The 24941-nt window shown below is 40.0% G+C and overlaps 1 protein-coding gene across 1 annotated transcript in view; it reads right to left on the minus strand.

Annotated features, from left to right (window-relative positions):
* bbs9 (Bardet-Biedl syndrome 9) overlaps positions 1-24941 on the minus strand; it is a 116942-nt gene that overhangs the window by 72858 nt on the left and 19143 nt on the right. The window contains exons 11-15 of the mRNA XM_026370084.1: positions 22207-22311; positions 9919-10059; positions 9013-9108; positions 8666-8838; positions 8254-8406 (exon numbers count right to left, since the gene is read on the minus strand). Of these exons, the coding sequence (XP_026225869.1) occupies positions 8254-8406; positions 8666-8838; positions 9013-9108; positions 9919-10059; positions 22207-22311 (668 nt within the window). The remainder of the gene's footprint in view (positions 1-8253; positions 8407-8665; positions 8839-9012; positions 9109-9918; positions 10060-22206; positions 22312-24941) is intronic.

Raw genomic sequence — 24941 nt, forward strand, 5'->3', positions numbered from 1 at the left:
GTTACCCTTTAACATTATTCTCTTGAATCAATATTGTGTCTTGAGAGATGGCAGGAAGTGAAGACAGATATCCAACAAAGAAATATAGTTTAATTTATTTTATATTATTGATTGTCTTTGTTTTGTTAACCAAAGGAAATCAGAAAGTCGACTTTGCCTCTCTCCCTGTACTTTTTATTCTAGTTGCTACCACTAGCGTAGGCCAGAGAACACAAATGGACGTTTTCAGTCATCACTACACTGTGGTCTTTTGACTCATAACGTCATTGAAAGCATACAAGTTTACAGTCTGTGGTCGACACGGCTGACAGCATGAAACACCACATATTGTCTTGTGAGCTGCAGAGTTGATTTCATTTACTCTATGCTCAAACAAAAGGTTGCTACGGCCAAGGCAGAATGTAAACAGCACCCTGCTGCGGTTTTGTATGTTACAGATTAAACTTCTGTGCCAGAAAAATGAGGTGAGGAGTTTTGGAAACATGACACAAGACTGAAATTTACCTCTGACACCACGTTAAATGAACTGGAATCCAGATCTCACCCTTGATTTTTACCAGGGTGGTACAGTGACGGTCAACACACAGATTTCCCAGATCAGTGTCCTGTGACAAAGGGCTGTAAAATGATGGTGCTGGCACTCGACAATGAGACTGTTTAATTAAAGCAGCAGGACAAAAGCTTCAGTCTATAATCTCCTCCCAGCGTGACAGCTTTCCAACATGGGTGACTTATTAAATCTCTGTGTGGTGCCCAGCAGCAGGACTCTGTGAGAAATGATGTGCTAAGTATGGTGGGAAACATTTTCTTAATAAATTAAATCATCTAAATTTCATCAATTTAATGCTTCAGTTGATTCAGTTTGTTCTAGTTTGCTCTGTGGCATTTGATTGTTTCATCCCGAGTTTACTTTCTGAGTGACATTTTTCACTTGTCTTGTAAAATATTATCCGTTCCGTTACGACATATTCATATTTAATTCGTTACTCTCTGCTTACAGCCTCTTTTCCTTCACCAAACTGTGTCTGTGCTTCAGTTCTGGTCTCTCTGAAGTTGCCTGTCCTCTGCGGTGGGATGGAGAGATCAGATCACTCTGTCATTTGTAGGACAGACAGAAGACAGATGAAAGCAGATCAATAAAAAATAAGACAGACAATAAAAGTCAGATTTGTTCTTTGATTCTTTCAGCTGTGGCTTCAGAGGACAGGAAGGAAAGAAGGGAGGAGGAGATTGTTCACAACTCTCTTTCCATCTGCCTCATACTGATCTTTCTTTTGATTTTACTTCTATCTTTGTCACGATGCCTTCAGTTCGTATGTGTTTCTCTATCTGGATCTTTATCTATCTCTCTTTCATCTCTGTGAATCTCTTCTCATTTCTATCTGTCTTTTTCATTGTGCTTCAAAGTCTCTTGTGTATTTTTTTCTTGTGTTGCAAAGAGATTTATGAACAATTGTATTTGCATCTCATCCATCATCCTTATATCTATTTTTGCCACAGTCTGTTTTGCATTTTCACTGCATCATAAATCCCAGTAAAAACAGAGATGGACTGTGTTTACATCTCCTGTTTCCATATTTTGTTCGGTTTGGCTTTAGGCTTCTTTCTTCTCTGTTTTTGCAGTTGTCTGTCTTTCCGTTTACTGATCTCTTATTATTTCCATTTGTGTCTCCCATATTTCAGTAACCACCTCTCTTTTTCAGCTCCCTCATTCAATATATGCATAATTCTGAGCTTCAATGTCTTTATATTTTCTACAGTTCTACAGTTTCTTCACTTCTCGTGCATCTGTCTCTTCTGTCTTTCTCTGCATTTCACATTCTGATTCCCTCTTACCCCTCCCACTCCTGACCACATCCATATGTTAATAATAATGTCCCCCTCCAGCTCCACCGTATCTATGAGGAAATCCTCTGGCAGGTCATCTATGTCTATCTGATAAAGAACAGTACAGATGCTTCATCCTCACTCTTGTCTTTGTCCTGTAACTTTCATACTGATTCTTATGTCAGGTCCAAAAATCTGCTCTGACCTAACTGGAACCTTTGTGTTTTCCTGCCCACAACCGCTGTAGCATTTAATGAGCCCGAACCTGATTAAAATCTGGGAAAGATAAATAAAATGAAACTCAACCTGATCAGGCCTGAGGGAATTAAGAGAAATTAGAGGCAGACTGGGCCCAAACCCGCCTGGTCAGGGTGGGACTGATTCAGTTTGGGCTGAGAACCAGAGCTCTATCACAGAATATTCATCTGATCCTACTAATATCTAAGGTTTTACAAAATCTGAAACATTTTAACTTTAAACAGACATCTTTAATGACCTAGAGTTACCTAGAACTGAATGGAAGACTTAAATTCACAAATGATGAAATAAGGCTGACTGGTTGTTATGACTAATCAAATCTGGGAAGCAAAGAAATTAAAAGTAGGATTACAAAAGGGAACTGCATAAGAGAAACATTTGACATTAGCAGACGGTAACTATTTATCCCATGGTAGTTGATGAATATAATTAATGTGTGTGAAGAAATTTAGAAACCAGTAGCACCTCTCACGACTGTTGTCACAAGAAAAAACAACCTGTACAGAACTTAATTCACTACATAGATTTTTTTTTTAAATAAATGAAGCAATACTATTTTTTTAACAGAATAGGCCTGAGAAGGAGGTAGTTGGGGTGGATGTCGTGTAGGAAATGCACCGGACTGTCACATCACCCACTCATTATTCATGTTGTGCATGAAGTGACTGTCATTTTTATCTATTAAGCCAGACCACAATCTTTCCTGCTTTGAGTGTCTCCACACAACTACAAAGTTTATGTTGATATGTTAATGTGAAAAAAATATAGATTTAGGAACATGTTAATTTTTCATTTATCAGGATAAATGTTTGGAAAAACAAAACATTAAACTTTAACAAAGGGGATGAGTGTTTACTTAATCATGTGATCCAGCTTTAGTTGCTTAAATTTGCCCAAATCTTAAACCTGTATTAAAACATGATTTGGTCACTTAGGGCCAGGATGACAAGCAACTGACTAAATCCAACACTAAACATTTCTTTTCCAACATTTTGACTGGAAAAGAAACATTTATTTTCTTGCCTGTCTGACAACAGCCTCTGGAGGCTCTGTGGGTCTGTGTGTGACTCTGTGTATCCAGGTAGCGCTGGCTTTGCTGTGGCTATTCATCGGAAGATAAAAAGACACCCAGGAGACAGCTCACCCCCATCACACACACGGTCACATACACAGAACACTTAGTATAAGTCCGCTAAATGAAAGACAGCCATTCATTGATAAGACAGACAGTCACATAAACAGACTGTCTGAGGGAAAACAAACCAGACCACCATCACCCCTGTGTACTTCATTCACCCTAAAGAGCGAGTGTGTGTGTTAAGGAGAGAGAAAGAACTGATGGGGGTACGTGTGTGTTTCTGGGGTAAAACATCTCCATGGGGAGAATTCAGAAAATGATTGAGAGAGTGAGACACAGGAGAGAGTGGAGAGAGAGAGAGAGAGAGAGAGAGAGAGAGAGGAAGTTTCTCGACTCCGGTCAGTCCTTTAATCTGATATACAAACATACAGGTCGCCTAAGAGCCTGCCATTCACACTGTACTGATGCGTGCACACACACAAACATGCACACACACACACAAACATGCACGCACACACACACAAACATGCACGCACACATACACACCAACACCGAGAGAAGAGTACATGCATTTATTCAAGCTGCTCGTGGACACATGGTGACACAGACATTTACAGATACGTACACATCTAAGAACCTTCAGGTGCACACATCAGAGTTTGGAATATTTTGAGGCCAGTTCCACCACAATACCTGAGTTTCACTAACAAAACCAAAATCTTTTAATAGCTTACTTTGAGGTATGTAGGACTGTTTATTTACAAAACCCCTAACTCTATTAAAGACAATTAGCTTAACTCCTTAAAGGCTTGTATTGGATTTTGTCTTAAAGCAGACCAGCTGTACAAAAACCTAATCTAAAAGCATACAGTCTTAAAATCGACTGACTGATTATCTATGTGGGGAAATGTCAGATTAAACTGATTGGTGGAGCACTATTCTGCTTGCCAATGTTATGGATTGGTTGGATTGGGCCCACTTGTCCTCCACTGTTGAAATATGACTTTTACTTGTCAGGCTTGAGTAAATGTTTGCTTCTATCATCTCCCTGTATCTACAGCTGATGCTATGAACATACATATCTGCTAAAATGCCTGCACCTAGGCACATAAACAAACAGAGTGGGAATGAACAGTTGTTGACGTGCAGAAGGTTAAAATGCATGCAGACAAAATACCATCACAAATGTATAAGACAGATCTACTGAAATCTGAATCTACAGATTAATACACATGCTAAAATCAATATGAAAACACACAAATGGCCAAATGAAACATGAGTACATTTCCATATATACACACATGCTTGAAATGCACACTTCCTCATGCACTCTTGGGCGCACACACACATAGACAGGGGGAGTGAGAGGCCTGGCTGTTAATGGTGTTGGTGCTGTACTCCACACTGGGATCTGTGTTTAGCCCTGTTTAGAGCTCCATTTGGGGCCAGATAAATCAAGCTGCTGTCTACCAGAAGCCTCCATTAGGGGCCCTGCAAGGACCCTGCACGGCCTGTCAGTCACCCCGTCAGTCAGCGAGCTGGCCTCTTCCAGCGTTTGAACTCATAATTACAGGGAGGCTCAGCTTGGCTCGGCCCGGCCCGGCTCGGCTCCCGATCCCCCACCACCACTTCCCAGATGGCAGTGCTCGCTAGCCCAGTGCTAATGCTAATACTAACAAACGACAGACATTTCACCTCCTGAGGAAATAGCGCCGGGAAAAATATTTATGGAAACTAAAAAGCCTTAGTCGTTTTTTTCAGCCCCCTTTGGCCTCTCCTCATCCATTTCCACCAACTCCTTCTAGAGCTTTTAGTTTTTATTTCTTTGAGTGACAGTTCTGGGTTTCCCCTAAAATTGGAGAGGGTTCAGTGATTTAGTTAGCCAGGGCCAACCTCTGTCTGCCACAGATTAATCAAACACCAGTTAGAGGGGAGAGTGTAAAACACAGGGGCTACAAAGAATGATGGCTTTTTAAGGTGTGACAGGGAGGTGGAAGAGAAACACACCTCAGAGCAGGACAGAAGACAGATATAGTCTCAGAGCAGAGCTGGAAATTACCACCAACAAACTGGAGAGGTTTACCCATAGCTGGTTTGGCTTCTCTACCATCTACTCTGACACGTAACAAACAATCATTCATGGGTCTTGCTCTATTCTGAAAGTCATCAATCATATTTGGCTGGTCAAACGGTTCAAACATCGGGTGTATTTTGGAATCCAGCCACTGTGGTCGGCAAATGAAAAAGTTTCCTGCGCTTACACGTACACACACACATAAAGTCAGACGTGGCTCACTAGCTCTTAGGAATTCATGAATAAAATATAGACCCATAAAGGCAGCATGAACAATGGAAATATTATCCTCCGCTGCATAAATGCACAGTCGGCCACAGAGTATTCTCGCAGGGAGCCTGTTCCTCTTATCTCTGACGGCTCATCGGCGATGGCTGGCTGCTACATGTGGAGACGCACACACACACACAGTGCTAACGAGGGGGAAATCCCCCCCATCACCCAAGATTGATGCAGAAAATTTACCCGGCAGACATTCCTCCTGGACGAAATGAAAGAGGTGCCTAGTTCACCAGCATTCCTGATTGGCCACACATTCCTTTACCATTTAAACAACAGTGTGATTGCTTTCACGGAGCCATGAGCATCATGAGGTAAACATTCACAAAAATTCTACTTTCTAAATAGTTCCAAGAAGTCCCACCTGGTGAAGGTACTCAGGGACACACAGGTATTTCTATATACTGACCAGGAAAAAACAGAACCAGTGATGTACCTCTGAGCTAAGTGTTAAGTGCAACTAATAAAAAATGTGAAGCTTAAACTTGTTGGAGCATTTGTTAAATGTCAAAAGAAAGCTATTAAAAAAATCTAAATAAACAAAATGCTCCAAACATGTTGGATTTCAGGTTTTTCCAACTTTCCTGTCAACCTTCTATTAAAAATCAGGATGTGATGCATCCTCACGAAATCAAGAACTGCTGAGCTGGCCCTGGCTTCAGCAGCATGACTCCTAATACTGACATGAATTATTAATTTGACATATTCATCACTCTTCCGACCAACCATCGATAGCTTCCATTATGGCGGGTGTGTATACATTACAGAGTGTATAGTGTGTCAGAAACTTCCCGCATACGAGCCGCTGGATGGCGGGAAGAAAGGAAAACAGAAAAAGAGAGAGAGGCAGAATGGGTGATGGACAGGAGTGACAGCGGAAAGCATTAGCTTGAGGAGGAGGAGAGTCATAATATCAGAGCTAGATTTCACACAGTGCTAAAGAGTGTGTGAGATAAAGTAGTGGGAGATAATGGCATTTTGACAGCTAATTCAAACAGCAGATTGAGGGCCAAGAGTTTGAATTACAAAGTGGACAAAATGTGTAGCAATGACTGTCTGATGATACAGTGACTATTAAACGTTTATTAAAACTGTCAACATGATAAAAAGAAATAAGCTAGTATAAACCCTGCAAAACTATAGAAATGTTGATTCTGAAATCACAGAGATTTGTTGATTTATCAGAACTTAAAAAGGTGAAAAACATAACAGACTATTGCTCTGGTAAAACTTGTTTAAAGTTGGGAGACCACAGCTTAGCAGTGATCACTGTAGAAACAATGACATTCATCTTTCAAAACGTGCAGCAGATGTTCTTGTTGAAATGTATGCTCCACACAAAGTCAAATCTGAAAGAAGAGAGTTTGCTGCTCATATCACAATAGACCTAGAAACCTGCAAGTTGTATTTATAAGCATCTTTTAGGAGTAACCAGGTCTCATGGGAATAGTTGTTATGTTTATGCATGTAAACAGCTGAGCATGGGCACATGCAAACCATTTCTACTTTGTGTATTGAGAGGTGATCAGTGGTTAAAAGTGGCTCCAAATAGTAACTGATGCATAAAAAAGTATAATAAATTAGCATTTGTTTCAAGATGTGAGGGTCCTCTCTGCCCCTCGATGTAGCCACTCCTCTGCAGGATCTCAATACACGCTATTACCTCAAAATTAAATATCTTCAAATTACCTGCACTGATTGTTTATGTCTGTCTAATGTGCCTAAAACTTTGCTGATGAAGTGTGTTCCCAATATGCTGCTGATTAAACTGTTAAGGCCGAATACATTAAAGAGAGCAAGCATATAACATTTAAGACAGACATGTTCAGACCCGACTCCCTGATCGCCTATTCTGGCGACAGCTAAGCCAACCCGAGGTGAACACTGTTTATTTTTACAATAATGGCATTAGGAACTTCAACAAGCTCATTTATTTCCTCTTCTTAATCTTCAACAATGTCTCTGAACTCTGGAAGTTAATGTGCATTAAATTAATGTATGAGTTCAAGCACCATGCTGGACACACAGAGAGTGGCTCTGATCACAGAGAGGCAAACGGTGACGTACTGTCAGCTTTCACAGCTAATGAACAGATGATGTCACGCTGCCTCGCTCCACTAACAAGAAGCTAATGGACGGTGGAGCAGATGAAGGCCAAGTCGGCCTCTAGAGTAAACAGCAGAGGAAAGGAACCATCACTTGGTCCCTCTCTCTCTCTCTCTCTCTCTCTCTCTCACATACACACACACACAGACCATCACAGTGACACTATATGCAGTTCCACCCGCCCATATGTAAAAGTTAAACAAAGGGTGAGACAAGTTTAATGACTGCTTTGTTATAAATCAGCTTTATTCTGACCTCAGCAACAGTGAACACAGACACAGGGTGTCTACACACGAGCATGCAGGTCCAAGTGTATCAGTAACAGGTTGTATCTGACTTCATGCATGAATGTACTTAATGCTATGTGTGTGTGTCCAACTGGGTGTGAGCTCACAGTATCACCTAAAGAGAGGAAGCCCATAAATCAGCAGAATGCAACTCCCACACTGTAAATCTATGCTAATGCGTCATTGCTGTATGTAAGTTTGTGTGTGACTTAATAAAAGAAAGGGAGACTGAGGCGTTCTCTCTACAGTAAAAAATTCACAGAGTCAAACAACTCTGAAGATTTTCTGTTTTCCTCTATTGAGCTGCATTTAGGTAAATAATGTGTGCATCATGTGCATCTGACCTGGCTGTAAGTGGCGTCCAGCAGGGTGTCCAGGTTCTGCAGAGGTGCCGGGGTTTTGTCTTTGAATCGAGTCAACAGGCGGCGCTGGATGGCTCTGAACTGGACTGCTCGCTCCGACAGCAGGTCCTGGTACTGCTGAGCACTGACACGCAGCTAACAAACACATACACAAACAGAGCATCATTCAACATGTTTAATCTCAGGCTAAAAAGGCAAACAACAAGATCAGAGACCGGTCGTGCTTAAGGTCACAAATTTAAATCATTACAAAGACCGGGAAGTTCTTGGTACTCTAGGTCTAGGAGCCTTCTCAGGGGTAAAGATCCTAAAGCAAAGTATGATTTGCAACTGCAAAGCAGGGTCAAAGTCCTGGAAAAATAAATAGTGTGTGTGTGTGTTAGTTTGTCTGCACCTGGAAATGGTGGTCTACAGACAGGAAGTATTCCTGCAGCGGCAGTGGTCCACTGAAGCTTTTCTTGAAGTCTTTGACTCCCAGTTTGGAGAAATGCTGGTTGAACCTCTGAACTAGTTCCTTCACCACCAACCACATGTCTTCGAAACTGTCACTCTGAATACGGTAACGCTCTGTTAAAACCAACACACAGAGAGACGGGTCATAAGCTGTTTATGGATAAGGTAGAGTAGTACAGTGTGGACACCGTAAAGGAGTAACAACTAAGTTTGAAGCCATAAACCAGTACTGAAACGAGACTGGGTTTAAGGAAACCAGGGTTTCTGAAAATCTGTTGTCAGACTCACGTGAGGTCTTGGAGGCCAGCACAGTCACCTTGGCTCCTGACAGGAACTGGAAAGCCAGACTATTCCCATCCTTATCTTCTGACTTTGCTGAAAACTCTGCAGAGAGAGACACAGACAGAAAGACAGAGTGCGGCATGATGAGACAGATAGGACAGCATATCATGATGCAGGACGCCAACAAAGGTGAACAAGATACAGTCACACTGTTCACAAAGACACACACAATATAAGCAGGCATGAGATTACACAAAGCATAAAATCAGCATGAACAGTGTGTGTTTAGACGTCAGAGCTGCTGATTGTGGCCGATCACAAGATAAGTGGGAATCAGAATCATGTTCAAGCACACACACAAAAACAGAATCACAAGTAAGTAAAAATACATAAACACTCTTATAAATACACAACCACACAAACACAGGTACAGACAGTAACAGTTGGTTATTCATATAAATGTATACATGTTCACACAGCGACACAGCTCTCTAACTTCCTCCTCTTTCCATTTGTGAACATGTAATTTGGCTTAACGCCCTCCTGTGGCCGCTTCATTCATCCTCAGTGGTTTGAGTTTTCTTAACTATGTGGCCTATCCATCTCAGAAGATCTCGACAGGCATGTATTTAAATGTTCATCATCACTGCTTAACTGATTTTGTAAATGAGCAGCATTTAAACTGTAGAAATTTGAGGGCAAGTCAGTTAATTCTGCCAATCACATGAAAACCAGTGGGCCGATCTTTACAAGAGACTGGATGAGAAGTGCAGTCACAAATCAAATCAGTTTACAAAACCACTGCGGTTTATAGAAAAGACATAATTCAAATGCAGAACCTTGATTAGAAACTGATAATAGTATCAGGACAGCATCAGCACATGACTTAGCGTGACTGTGTGTGTGTGTTACCTGGGAAGATGGATTTGATGTCGACTGGTGGTTGGTTGGTGTCCACTGTAATTTTAAACTTGGTGGTTTTAGCTGGAAAGGAAGGAACACACACCAAAGCCAGAGGAAGACTGAACCTGGACTGCAGAACCCTGGGAACTCCTGAGAAAATAAAGAATGCTTAACAATGTAAAGTTTTTCTTTTCATGTCACATTGTTTCTATTGTTCATCTTTTATTTTGGAGCAGAGCCACTGAGCTGCCAACTCCTGTGGGGGTTGCAGACCTTTGAACACTCATGTACTTTACGATATTGCTAAGACTACAAAGCTGCTACTACTGCTGCTACTACTACTACTACTACTACTACTACTACTACTACTACTACTACTACTACTAGATGCTGCGTTATTTTCACTACTCTCCATCCTTCATCCTCCCTTATCCAGTAGATCTTTCCCATAAAATAAACCCTCTGAAGTCACAGCCCACTTCCCCTGTATATGACGCCCATCTCCGCAAAAGTTCCCTACGGCAAATCAAACATGGTCAGCACCTCTTTTAGGCTGACTCTCCAAACAGGTCAGGTTAACACAGTCAACAGTTCAGATAGTCAGATTACACGAATATCTGAGAGCTACGAGACCGAGAGACTCAACATCAACACCAAGTATGGAGGGGAGTTTGTCAACGTTCTGAAAGGGAAGTTTAGTGAAAAGTGGGGAGGCGGAGAGTTAAAGCCAACTATAACGATGTTCTGAGCTTAAGCAGCGCTGAGCTTGGCAGAAATCCACACTTAGCTAGAATAACAGAGCGAGGGAAAAGAGGGATGGAAGAAAACAGTTGTTAAGAAGAGATGGAGCAAGGGAACCTGAGGCGAGCTAACGACAGGAGAGGGAGAAAACCTGAGTCAAGCAGAAAACGAGTGGAAATAAACCGGTGTGAGAGAAACTAAAAGAGAAATAATATGAAGAACGACAGACAGAGTGGGAGGGAGGGGCGGTTTAATTATGGAATGTTCCAGGTTATTACAGATAGTAATAATTACCTGAAACTACTGTGCACCTTTTCATTCCAGACATGCAATTATTATGCGATTAGGTGAATGAATCAATTTGGTTTGAATACATAAACAGAGGCAGAGAAATAAGAGGGGAAGAGGTAAATCCAAGAAAAACAGGAGAAAACAGTGAAAATGCATGGAGAGGAAAATAGAATGGATTGAGTTTTACAGAAGGAGAGGGACCGTGGTTCATTTTCTTGTCTGTTCACTCGCTTAATTTCTCACTGACCCTTCATCCTGGGTGACTGAACAGTTCAACAACAAATCACATCCAACAAAGTCACCAGATGGTGAAAACATCCACAAAGAAAATAGAATATATTCACTTAATATTAAAAGTGCAAACCTCATTTTAAACATCATAACAATGTCTAAATAAATACAGAATGCAGTGAACAGAAACATCAGATCCAGATCTCGGCCAAAACACGTGATCACGTTTTAAAGATTTAACAGTAACAGTTGTTTCTCCTTCCCCTTGATGAGAAAGTGTTTCTGCATTTTGTTCGCCTGTTTACTGCACACAATGATTTTTTTCAAGCACCATCGGGTTTTAAAGTAACTTTGAGAATAATGAGAGCGGACAAGATGTACACTATGATGGATTGCCTGACTCAAACACGGTTCATGTCTCTCCAAGTTGAATTTCAAAACACACTGAAATAAATGAAACAAAAACACTGCGGTATGCTTTGGAAACTGGGGAACATTAAGGTAAAAGATATGTTGTGAAGGGATAAATAGGTAGAATCAGATATGACCTCGTTTTTCGGTGATACAGTAGTTGCTGTGACAGGCGAGAGCTGTTTGAACCAGACATGAGACACATACAGTAGAAATAAGTACTATGGACATGTCTGGGGACAAACAAAAAAGTATATATAAACAATCAAAAGCTGACTTTGTGAGGATAATGTCCGAATAAAGTGTTTTTTATTGACACAGTCATGTTTTTTCATACATACCTACGCTATACAGCCATGGGGAAAGGTTTTAAAATGTTTACATGTGTGTTAAGGTATTCAATATTAAAACCAGAAACTGTATCCCTCGGTATTTATGATGGATGGGTGAGTCAATACAAGTAACAGAGACGAGGAAAAAGACAAGGAGAGGCAACGGAGCGAGAGGGAGGTTTAGAGGTGAAACCAACAAGAGACAAGATAACAGAAAGGGAGAAGACACAAGAAGAGAACAAAGGCAGAAGAGGCAAATGGTGGACGATGCAGAGAGGAAAGCTCGTGAAGGCCTGGAAGAGGCCGGGGGAAACTTTCTTCCATCTCACATTCAAAGTTGCCATTTATTAGTCACCACTGTGTAAGAGACTGTAAATCTGGTCTCGTACAGTCCCGGGCTGTTTTCAGGAGGTTACACCCTTAATACAGACATTTACCTGCACAACCAGTGTGTATCACAAAGGAAACATTAATAAATATGTTTTAACACACCCCTGAGACTAGAGACCTCCAGACAGCTGTATTATGTGAAATATATAATTACAGCAACAAATGTGACATAAATTTCAAAAGAACAACTTACAACGGTGTTGAATATTTAAATGTTCCTCACAGGAAACCTGTTCCCACTACTGGTCCAAAACCTGATACGAGTTCACAAACCACACTGGTCTAAAATCTTTATCCCACTTTAATCGAACTGTATTCACATTCTATGTTTTCTTCTGTACTAATTGGTACTGAAAAGCTCCGTCCGGGATCACAAAACACTTTCTCATCAAAAGGCAGAGGGCAGTGAATTGAAACTGGGTCCAATAGTTGAAGTAATCGTCTTAGGGGAGTTAACAGACTGAGAAGGTGCATTAACACACTTGGAGTGTTTGGATTTAAACCTAATTAGACAAGGTTTCATAGATTTGTAGTAAATGTCAAAAGAAACTAAAGTAGGAAAGTAAATGAGAATTTATAAGTGTGAAAAAAAGCCAAAGGGCAGCTTGGTGTGGAAATGTTACTGCAGGTACCTGTAAGAAAATTAAATAGTGCACGATCTTGGAAGTCCACTTTGAGTTAATAAATCCATGGTGTAACGAAAGACAGATCTGTGACACTCCACCAGCTCGACACACACAAATTCAGTATAATATCCAAGAAATCTGTTATTTCCTGTGAAGGGAGGAACTACCACTTCATCTGCAGGTGAAGCATGAGCTCTCTGTTAGCTTCAGCTCTGGGGAGGGACAATACAGTGTAGGTTGTGAGGCATTCAGAGACAGTACAGACTGTGGGTTATTTGTGTTTTGAAGGCATTTAGAGCCCATCAGAGTTTAGTGTTCAGACTGTTGGTGATTTAATAAAAACCTGCACCAAGACAAAACAAAACAAAACAACACAAATCAAAAAGCCATAGGTTTGGAGAACAGCTACAGTTACATTAGGTATATTGATATGTAGTAAATACATACTAGTAAATAGTCACAAAGTCAAGGCCAAGCAATTGTTTTGTTTAATTTCTATTTGGAATCCAGTTGATCCCAACTGGCTCACAGCATTTTAGAATAAAGCTGATTGCCTTTAGTTGTTTGAGTTAAATCACTGGCAACCTTGTTGTACATAAGTGAGTTTAATACACAGTGCTAGTGCCACTCTGAACACAACAAAGGCCTTTTCACACAACCACTTGACTCATTGTATGTTTTCTGATCAGCACTGTTACAGTTTCCAACTGACTTTATTATATTGTTCATCTGCCACATTCATATCCTAAGTCACGTCACCTACAGGATCAGGATTTGTCTTAGTTGCCATGGAAAGAAATAAACACTGCATCATTCACATACGTCAAATGTGACAGTTTTAGCCCGGGTTGATGACACGGAGGATGACAAGACATAGCGGAAAGTAAAGCTGCGGGTGTTTGAGGACATCCTTCAATTCAGAAATCTGGAGCAGAGGGCTGCAGTGACACTGAAGCCAAAGAGTGAGTAAGTGACTAAACACCATTTTTCACTTACAGTAAACTGAGGTTACTGTGTTTATCTTTCAGATTCTTCATTCAATTCACTGCTTGTCCTGATCTTTAATCTTCTGTAATCTGCTGTTTGTGATATATAAGAGTGCAGAAAACTCTGGATCCACAGATAAATCACATATTGACCTCGGGCTTTCTCCCTGTTAGTCGCTCGCACAACCGGTGATGTGAACGTCCTGTCCCCTGTTAAACACACTTAAAATCACAATTGAGCACTGCTGCTACTTGTTAAAGCTGCTGTACCTACACTGTACTGCGGTCTCATAGGACTCTGATTCCAATTATCTGGAATCTGTGTGAGTGTGTTTGAGTGAGTGTGTGTGTTAGAGACTGAGGGTGAAAGAGAGATGGGGAGGGAGAAGAGAGTTTATTTGAGTAGAGGACCACTGTACAGGATCGGGTTCTTACCGCAGCTGCAATGATGTCAGCCATGTGTGCAAGTATACGTACACTGTAGGAGTTTGCGTGTATGTGCTGTGTGAATGGCCATATGTTCACTGTTGTTGTGTGTGTGTCCTATCATTTCCTCTTTCATACACACATGAGAGTCACAGCACATTGGACCTTTTAACAAATCCTGTTCTTATGCAGTTATTCTGCATTAGTGATTTGCCTTAAATGGTCCTATTCACAGTCCAGGTGTGGGATTCAGGATGACCGACGGACATGACACTAGACAACCACAGTTCATGTCCGTACCTTAAAGTGTAAAGTGTATTAGCAAAGTGACAAACTTCACAGCAAAGTTTCCCAAATATATAGAATATTCCTAAACGGAAGTTATAAAAACTATTTGATAACTTTATCGATATAGATACAGATATAGAAATATTATATAGAAAATGACTGGTTTATCCTTTAACAAACACTAAGGACATGAGATGTTGAGATGTTCACACTGTAAATTGATATTTTCATATATTATGAAAATGTATAAAAGATCTTAACAGTATTCATTTTCATTACATAATATATTGACTGTTACTTCTACAGTAAACACTGTGCACTAAACGTCTCCCTCATGGAGTGCTATTGTGCTTATTTGCCTTAAAACAACTCTCTACACAGCACTCCGGCTGTTATTCATTTCAACACTGGGCCCAAAGACTCTGTAGCTACACTACGTATCTGTCCTACATGCCGACGAAAAAAACTTTACTTCTGGCAGTTTATATTTCCTGAAAATGTTTTTGGCTGATGCAAAATAGCTGCATATGAAGATAATTTGCAGTTGAGGCAGGGAGATAGGAAGTATACTACTGCACAAGTATGTGTGCTATATGTGTATACTACTGCAGGGCCTCTAAGCCCTCCATGTATTACAGGACATCCTATTCTGTATCAAAGCACACAAACTCAGACGAACTAAAACAAACACCGGCTGACGACTAGGAACACTCAAATGTGTGTGTGTGTGTGTGTGTGTGTGTGTGTGTGAGAGTGTGTGAGTTGATGTGTTTCTATATGTGGGCGTATGAGACAGATGATATTTCTGCATAAACTACACAGACTATAAAAGGATAAATGGATATAAATGCATATTTACTTATTCCATATAGTGAGGAATGTGCATTTTTGTGTGTGTGTGCACAGACTCTTGCCAAGTATCACATTACAAAAATGTAAATAGTAGGTAGTGGTCTCTTCCTGTCTATACAGTAGTGTGTGTGTGTGTGTTGGAATGCACACAGTTCAGTTTTGATTATGTGTGCATTTTCTCTGTATAACAGAATTTTGAGGTTTATGTCCCAAAGTATACAAATATACGCTCTGTGTATTTGTACATCTACAGTACAAGTTTGTCTTTTTTATAAAGTGTGTCTTTCTACTCGCTCTATTCTATATATCACTACTAACCAAATGCTTACCTTTGGGATTCAGCTCTGTAGAGAAGAAGAAGAGAAAAGTTAAAGGTTAACCAAGAAAACGAAGGTCAGTGAAACAGAAACAGCTGGAGGAAGATGTATTACTCCTCCTGTCTAGTTTTATTCAGTGCAGACCGGTAACAAAGCCGCACTGGAAGAACAGGGTTCTGCAGTTCAGACACGAGGGCATTCCCTCCGAATATCTCCTTCCACCAACATGTGGATACACAAAACTGAAAAAAAAAACCAACCCAAAAACACTGGGAGCGCTTTGTTCAACGTTCCGCACACAAGGAAAGTACCGCTGGATGTAGGGTTCCGACTGAGCCAAAACAATCCTGAATATCCTAAGATGTCCAAATCCAAAATTAAGTAGTTGCTTGTCAAGAGGTTAGTATGAAAATTGGTCTGACAGACTCACAAGACAAATAGTAGGGAGTTGAAGCATAGAGAGAACGAGATGCCATGGACATTTATAAAGCACTCATTGGGTTAATAATTCTGATTTTCACAGCCATGACTCCAAAACAAATTCTTGCACAAACACTGTAGAATAATTTAGATTCAACTAGAAAAAAAAACAGAAAAACATGTTTGATTGGGTTCGTTGTTATTTAACCTGAACTATTGCTGTGTCTACCACTGGTTCTTTGTCACTGTGTCTTACACTAAACTAAGAACACAGAACATTATTTTGTTGTTTGTCCTCAACCGAATGCGCTCTGCATATGTTTTGGCTTGTGTGTACAATTTCTCCAGCAGTACTTCAATCTTCAGTGAATTAGTAATTAACAGCATTCAACTAGTTCCACAGACAGTTTAAAACTACACATTAAATTTTGTCAGACCATCTATACTGGTTTACAGATACTCGTAGCAGTTATATTGAGCTTGTTTTTTGGCAATGCAAAAGGAAATATTATCTTTATGAAGAATTTTTGTTTGTACAGTTTTTCCTTTTAAATACTTTCATGCAGAAGGCAACTACTAAAATCAGCTTTTGTTTCCTCTTTGCACATTTTGCCAAACTACGCAGCATGTTTAGAGAGGCCAGAACGTTAACACTGAACTATGCAAATGAAAAAAGACTCAAGCTGCAAAACGGAATTGTTTTCATGAAGCGAGAGCACCTCTTATCCCTGCTCCTTACTGCCAGATTTTCCCAGCTGCTGTGAGATTTAAACAGTCAGCCTCCTGCTTCTCTAACCTTTAGGCCGCGGCAATAGAAGTCTGGCAGATTAAGCTCTGATTTGCTTGGTCGAAGAGGAGTTCCTGTGAAGGTGAATGAGAAGCAGATGGCAGGTTGCAGTCCAACGAAAAGGCAGCTGAGGTGCTGAGTCTAGAAGTTCACGAGTTATTAAACCTGATGAAAGTCACACTTCCTTACTGTGGTTTCTCTTTCCTGTAATAACTCTACCTCAATTGTTCTCTTTTCTGTCATCGTTGTGCCATTTAATTCAATATTCTGATATTTTTATTATCAATTGCTGCCAATTACATGACATTTATTCAACTAACAACACTGACAACCTATGATACATGTATCTCCTTACATGACTTCAACCTAAATAAAACACTTGCTGCCTCCTGAATATACGTTTAAAGTTGGGGATGACCTGTATTATCTAACTACACTTTTATAGATGTACAGGAAATGTTCCAGTTCGTTCTGAGATTTAAAGTGAATGGGGTGAAATTGAATAAATCCTTCAAATGTGAGCAACACAGAACCTCACAGAGAACCTTTGTAGCTTTTCCATCCATCTCTATTAATACAGGAGGTGGACGCATGAATAACACACACCAGTTCTCAAAATGTGTTCATACTTAGAGGTATTATTTAATACATTACTTTGTCTACATCTCTTCTCAAAACATGAGAAGGAAAAGCTGCAAAAAGGCAGAAATGAAGGAGAAAAAGCAAAACAAAACAAAAAGAAAGGCTAGAATAGCACAAAGAGGAAGGAAGAGAAGTGCAAAAAAAAGAAAAAACAAGAAAGAAATAAAAGCATCAATGTTGAGTGAAAGCTCCAGTTAAACGTAAAGGACGTGTCAAATGGAGCAAGAAGGCAATCATGGCCCTCGCAGCGCACACATTCACACACACAAGTGGTAGTCACTCCTGGACGGCTGCCAGCCAGCATTCAATCAGTCCTTCCTGTTCTAAAAACGACTGAGAAATTAGACTGACTGAAACGAGTGAAATTCTGGATCCATTAGCTGAAAAAAGCCAGTTTAGTGTTTCATGACTCGAATCCTTTATTCCATTAAAAACTGAGAAAGGTGAGACGTAGTTCTGTTGTATAATTAACCACAGAACCTCCATATTATATAATTGTTATTGTGATATAATTATTTTCTTGACATTCTTAGAAATTAAATGGCTCAACATGCAAAATAACCATCCATGTCCTGCTTCTGTGTCAACTGAGGAAATCAATATTTTCATTAAACAAAAAACATCCCAGCAGGGTAAATTATGACAATCAGTGAAGTTCAGCACATATTTGGTCACATAACACTACTATTATTACTATTATTACTATTATTAATATTACTGTACTGACTAAATATAAAATCTAAAACAAAAATGTTTAAAAAAACAGAACTGGAACCTCTGCTCCACTGCAAAAAATAGTGCTGTTAATCAATAAGAAATGTTCAAAATAAATATATTTAACAAACAAACAGGGCTAAGAACGTGATCTGGCTTAGAAGAGACACCTTGCAACATTAACAGCATCAGTTAGGCTATAAAAGTAAAAGCAAATGGATTTCAGACCTGGCAGTTTAACAAGGACCTAAATAAATACTGCCGCTTCCTAGAGACACCAACATATGGAGATGCTGGTCACTCTGGCAAGCTCAATAAAACAGGAGAAAACAATAAAGACTGCCAACTGGCTCCCTAGGTTTCCCCACAAATTGGCTTAGCAACCAATGAATCATGCCTGGCTGCGTTTTATGGAAATTATCCGCACAGTCGCAACTTATCTTTGACTGCTTGGATGAAAATGCCCATTGTGTGTTAGCTAACAATGTACTATAAATGTCAACTTCACTACTTGATCCCCCTGAAGTGTAGCCCATTGTAAGGGTGTTAGGAAAATCACAGAGGAGCACTAATGAAATTCTTTCTAGATTGTAACGACTACAGCCACCGTCGAGCCTCCTTTGAAGGGCTTAAGGAGTCAACAGTGTTCTTAAATGTCAAAGCCTTTGTAAGGCTTAAAGACAGGCACAGTAGCCACAGGGTGGGATGGTGTTATATGGGGCAGGTAGTGTTAAGGCGTAATCGTCACCCCTAGGTGGGAGAGGAAAGAGGAAGAAAGAGATAGAGAGAAGTGATGCATTCCTGCCATACCAGGACAGCACTTAGAGAATGAGAGGAGACGAAGCATTAATGAAGATTAGCGCTGTACGAACACACAGATAGTTGGTGGTATATGCTGGTAAGACAACAACATTACAGTTCACTAGAGTTTAGAGCAGATGCAACTCCACGTCATGGTTGGATCACTGCAGGTAAGACTGAGTGCAGCACGCAGGTTCACTTTCATTTGCTTTTCTGCGGCTGCCAGCAGATGTGCGTTCCAGGTTTTATCCTTATCCACTTATCCATGCAGATTTAGATGTAGCTCTTTATTGACATCTTAATTCCTGGAGTGATAAGGCTGAAATAAAAACATTTTTCTCTGACAAAGTCTATTAAAACCAGTGCTAAAGTCTGGCTCCAGCTCACATAGAACCACATTTTCACAGCAATTCAATAACTATATTAAAGCATGTCTGTTTGAGTCAACTCTTGAGAATGTCCTCGGGGTATTTCTGTGCAAAAGCTTTACAAAGCCTGTTAAAAATCTTTTATTTCATATGCTGCAGCATCATTGTAGTAACTACTTTACTGAATTATACTGTAGGTACAGTACAAACTTTGCCTGCTGTAATTAAAATAATCTGGCTAAGGCCACATGGACACAGAAGCTCAGTGTACAAAGGTCTGTGGATGATTCTCAGTTTGGGCATTGGTTGTAGTTTCAGATACTGAAAAACTGATTCAAGTTATAGGAAATGTTAGAGCGTGCTTTTAAACTCTGGAAAGGTTCTTTCAACACAACTCCCCAGTACACAAAGCATGTTCCATAAATAAATTGGTTTTCTTCGTTTTACTTTTAGACTTGGCTGTGTTCGCACAGAGCCCTGACCTCAGCCCCATTGAACAACTCTGGGATGAACTAGAACTGTGAGCCAAGCCATATCAACATCCGGGTTGGACCTCCCTAATCCAATTCTGAATAAATAGGATCAAATCCTTACAGTTAGGCACCAAAAGCCTTTACATACATTTGGACATCTGGTGTGTCTACAATGATCTTTTTCATTGTTCTCCACTCCATCTTAATCCCTTTTCACACATGAACTCCAGATAACGTCATGAAAATTAGGTCCAGACGTTGTACAGAGTTGTGCTTTCACATATGTAGCACAGCGATAGCTTGTCCAAGTAGGATGCATTGTCACATGGGGAGAAACTCACTTCCATCACCTGTCTGGAGTGTGCAGGAGACATGACATGACACAGTAGAGAACACATTCCCACATTACCTGTACTTTGTAATAGGGGGCTTACAAGACAGATTCCAGGTGATCTCTGCGTTCTCACATTCAGCTCAGCCGGATAATGTATAGACATGTTCAGGGTTCCTGTGTTTGTCTGAGAGCAGCTTCAGATTGCTTCATATCTGTTTCCATTCTTCTCCACCCTGTTATAACTCTCCTTCCGTCTGCCCTTCTAAAATACCGCTCCCCTTTTCTCTCCACCCAGGTTTATATACATTTTCTCTCTCTCCACCGAACATAACTTACCTCATTACCTCATTCCCCGTGTCTAACTCCTACTGTACCTGAACTCTGTTCTGTTTTTTCCATCCTATCGTGCCTTCTCTTCCTCCAACTTTTAATAAACCTCTTTCAGTTTTACCTCCAGCCCAACAAGTCCATTCCAAAACCCGAGATCAGCCTCCTACACACTCTCCCTGAGCCACTCTGCTGCCAAGGTCCACTGAAGCTCTCCAGACTCCTTATTTTTAGCTATTTTTAGCATCACAATGAAGCTTAACAAAAAGAAACACTTCCCAATATTTCCAGACATTTCACATTAAATGTGCTTCTAGGGAGGAGACACTGCTCCACCAACACAGGCCTGCCAAAGCCAATGTAATCCAAGGGAAACAATACCATGAAATTTGTTTTGTTTTTTTCATGAGCTACTTTTCGAAAGAAAACTGAAATCTGTATTTTCTAAAAAAAGGAGGTCTGTGACATTTAAAATAAGGTGGTTTTATTGGTTTGCAGGAGAAAGTAATATCTTCCAGAAATACTGCAAGGCCTGGAAACAGATGCCTGGAGAGAGCAAGGGGATGAACTGGGCTTGTCGGGAAAAAGCCTAGATGGCTTCACATCAAGACAGCGCTATCTGTTAGCAGCTAGTGTTCAGCACAATTAACAGAAAACAGGATGTGATAATACTACCTGTGACCAGCTAACGTTGTTATGGTTTTCTCTTTATTCTAGTTTTACAATTTAGTTTTACCACTGATACTGACTGTCAGTGACTTTACTTATCATTAAGATTGCAGAACAAATTAATGTGAAAAAGAGTTTTTTCTGATCCAGTTTTACGGTCTAAGGGCAGTTTTGTAAAGTTCACTGAAACACATTTCAAATTCGATATATTTTGTGAAGTAAACTTTTAGTTAGTTCAATGTTAGAATATTGGTCAGCGTGCTTTTATGCAGATGTGAAACATCTTACACTGCCATTGTGTATGAGAAGTGCCATTGAAATAAAACTGACTGGACGTGAATTACATGTCAACGCTGTCCAGAAACTGCTCCAACACAACCCACAATTACTGTGTTACTTAAGCACTGTTAATTTAATTATTTGTACAGGCGTCAGTGCACTCAGTCATATGTCAGTGATGCAAGAAGCAGAAAGTGCCACAACTATATTATATGTTTAAATACTGTAAATGTGTTCAGTGTATAAATTGTAAAAAGCTGCTATATTCACCTGTTAATACTCTAAATTTAACATAAAACATGTAATTTATCATGTTATAGTTATTTTTAACAAAGTAGATTCTGTTCATTTTCAATATCAAACCATATGTCAGCACCAGTTTTCAACAAAGACTGATGGTGTTTCTAGGTTTTCAACAAATCAAGAGTCAGTGTTACTGCTACAGTAAGTTTGATTAATGTATTCTGAGTAAAACAGTAATCCATAAAACAAACCCATCTGTCACAGTGATTATTCTCTTCAAATAAAGGTTTTGATTAACATTTAACTAGCATGAAACACTGTGTGTGTGAGAGAGACAGAAAGTTGGTACCTGTAGGAGAGTTGTAGGACACTGAGATGTCTCCGGTAAGATCAGCAGGGGGATAGCGACCATTGAGAAAAGCCGAAAATGCCACAACTGTGGAGGAACCAACACCTGAAGAGAGAGAACACAGATATTTGGACATCAGCGTGGTTTCTGTTTCCAGTGAAGTTTCACACAGATAATTTCTTTATTGATCTAAAGGAATTAAAGCTACTACAGCCCTCATCTAGATCACTTCTTTTAAATTAGTCTTTATTGTTTTGTTTTTAGTTGTAAACACTAAGAGTATATAATGTCTGCAGTGTTCCTCCTTGTTATAGCCAGTCATAGAACGATTGCAGGAAAAGAAAGACGGGCATGGAAGGTAAGAAAAAAGATGTCATGAAACAAATGAGGTAAAATTTATAAGTGTTAGCTTCCCTAGTCAGATTCTGATCCCAATTTTGCATTTAATTTTTTCCCCCTCCTTACTTTAGAGACGATTTAACAGTAAACCTTCACTACTTGATTGTCACTGAAGTGGAGACATTACGCTCGTCATTCGTTACTTACACCATTAATTGTATTTGCAAAAGTTTAAAAATTCAAATGAAACATAAGTTTATTAAAGTGACATTTGATCTGCAACTGAGCTTCTCAGATATGTAAATAACAAAAATATGAAATAAACATTACGCTATGAAACTATCATTCCTGTCCACAATAAATTAAGTTAATTTGGTTTATTATTAGCCACAGATTTTCTCAGTTTTTGTGACACATTTATAAAAACCACAAGCCTCAATCACTGCAGGTAGCACAGCTCCAGTGTTCATTTGATTTACCTTTGAGCAAGTTTGTGTTATTACAAATGTTAATTAAATGTTTTATTATTTTATTTATTTTTTTCACTTTTAGAACAGACATTCTGGTTGTCTTGAATGAAAGACATTGAGCGATGGATGAGGAAACTGAGCAGCCAACTAAACACAGACACACACAACTTGGAAACTCAGCATTTTCAAGGTGTGGACAGGACAGGATACACCAGACCCAATACTAACCAGACTCATAATACACTCACACACACACACACACACACACACAAACACAAACACACACACACACACACAAACACAAACACACGCTATGCTTATGCTAAACATCTCCAGGCAGGGTGAGGACAGAGAATTAACAACACTAATCAGAGCTGAAATTTAAATGTATTCAAGTACACACACACAAATTACATCTAGCATGGGAAAGTGGCAACGACTTTTAGCTTCACTTCAGGTACCTCAAACGCAACAGAGAGAGAGAGAAAGAAAGAAAATGAGCATAAATAAGCAGAGAAAAGAGCAGGGATCAAATGGAGACAGAGAGGAAAGGATATGTTACAGCTAATGGCTCCATCCAGTAACACACACACACACACACACACAGGGCAGCGTGGCGGTGTAATGAGGCGTGTTGTTCCTGAGCTCGGCCTGCTACAGGTGACTAAAGCCCAGGTATGTGTGTGTTTATGTGTCCTAATGGGAAAGGTGTATGTGTAATCACTGCAAGTGAGGAGAATGTGAGTGTGTTTAAAATTCGGTTTCTGTTTAACATTTATTTTCTAATTGCATTAAAATAAACGGTCTCACAGTCGAGTGTGAGACGAGGCATCTCAAGTTGAGGAGAGACAGAGCAGGAGGAGGAGGAGGAGGAGGAGGAAAGATGGATGAGAGGAGATTAAAGGAGAGATGACGACACCTCAACAGACGGAGGAGAAGATAAATGACAAAAAGCCGAAAGAAAACTTTCTCCACAGTCTGTCACACACCCTGTCAATACGACCTCCTCTCCTTCTCTTTCTCTCTCAAACACCTCTCTACCATCCGTGCCCATTGTTATGTTATCTTCTCAATCTGTCCTTGTGACCAATGGGCACAGTATGTTTCAGAGCGATATCAGTACTGAAGGTTACAGCTCACATACAGAGCTTTGGAATCACATCCTTTGTCCTCTAACGAGCGAGGATAAAAAAAAGAAAGAAATTAGTCTTTGGCAAGAGCTTAAAGAGATAAAAGGATGCAAGACAGATGCTGGTGAAGCGTTCCTGCTACTGGACCAGTAAGTAATGATTCATTATCTTGTGTCTCAATGTGTTAGTCATGTTTTTGGGGCATTCCTTTCTCCCTCTCCTGCACCTTTACTGCCTCACCCTCTTTTCATGTCACCTTTCCTCTCCTCTTTCCTTGCTCCCTGCCTCACTGTCATCCTGTCTGTCAGCAGAGGGCTTTTAACCTCTGTGCCCTGGAGGTCAAACTGGTCAGACTGGTTTAAGTGCTTTAAGTGTTCCCAGACCCATTATGACCAAAAACAACACCACAGAAGAAGAAGTCAAGAAGTCAAAAATTCCTCGTCCTCTTTCTTTTTCTTTCTCTCTCAATAAATCCATCTCTGTCCACATCTGGACAGGTCTTCATCATCATTACAGCTAATGGCTTCTTCTTTTTGATCTTCTCTTTCAAAGCTTTCCACCATTTGTACTTTTTTCTCACCACGATTGATGTCGTTTGTCTAACTTTGTTCCTGAACCTTATTTATTCGACACAAAAGAAGAGAGTCTCATTATCTTTATATTACAATAATCTCTGCTTCACTTTTACCTGTCCATCACTCTTCCTTTCTCTTCCACCTTCTTTTTGACAGTATAGACATTTACAGCGGCAAGAAAGTGTTTCTAGCTGAGAGGGAGGATGAAATATAATCAAAGC

Source organism: Anabas testudineus, chromosome 16, assembly GCF_900324465.2.
Source record: "Anabas testudineus chromosome 16, fAnaTes1.2, whole genome shotgun sequence".
NCBI lineage: Eukaryota > Metazoa > Chordata > Actinopteri > Anabantiformes > Anabantidae > Anabas > Anabas testudineus.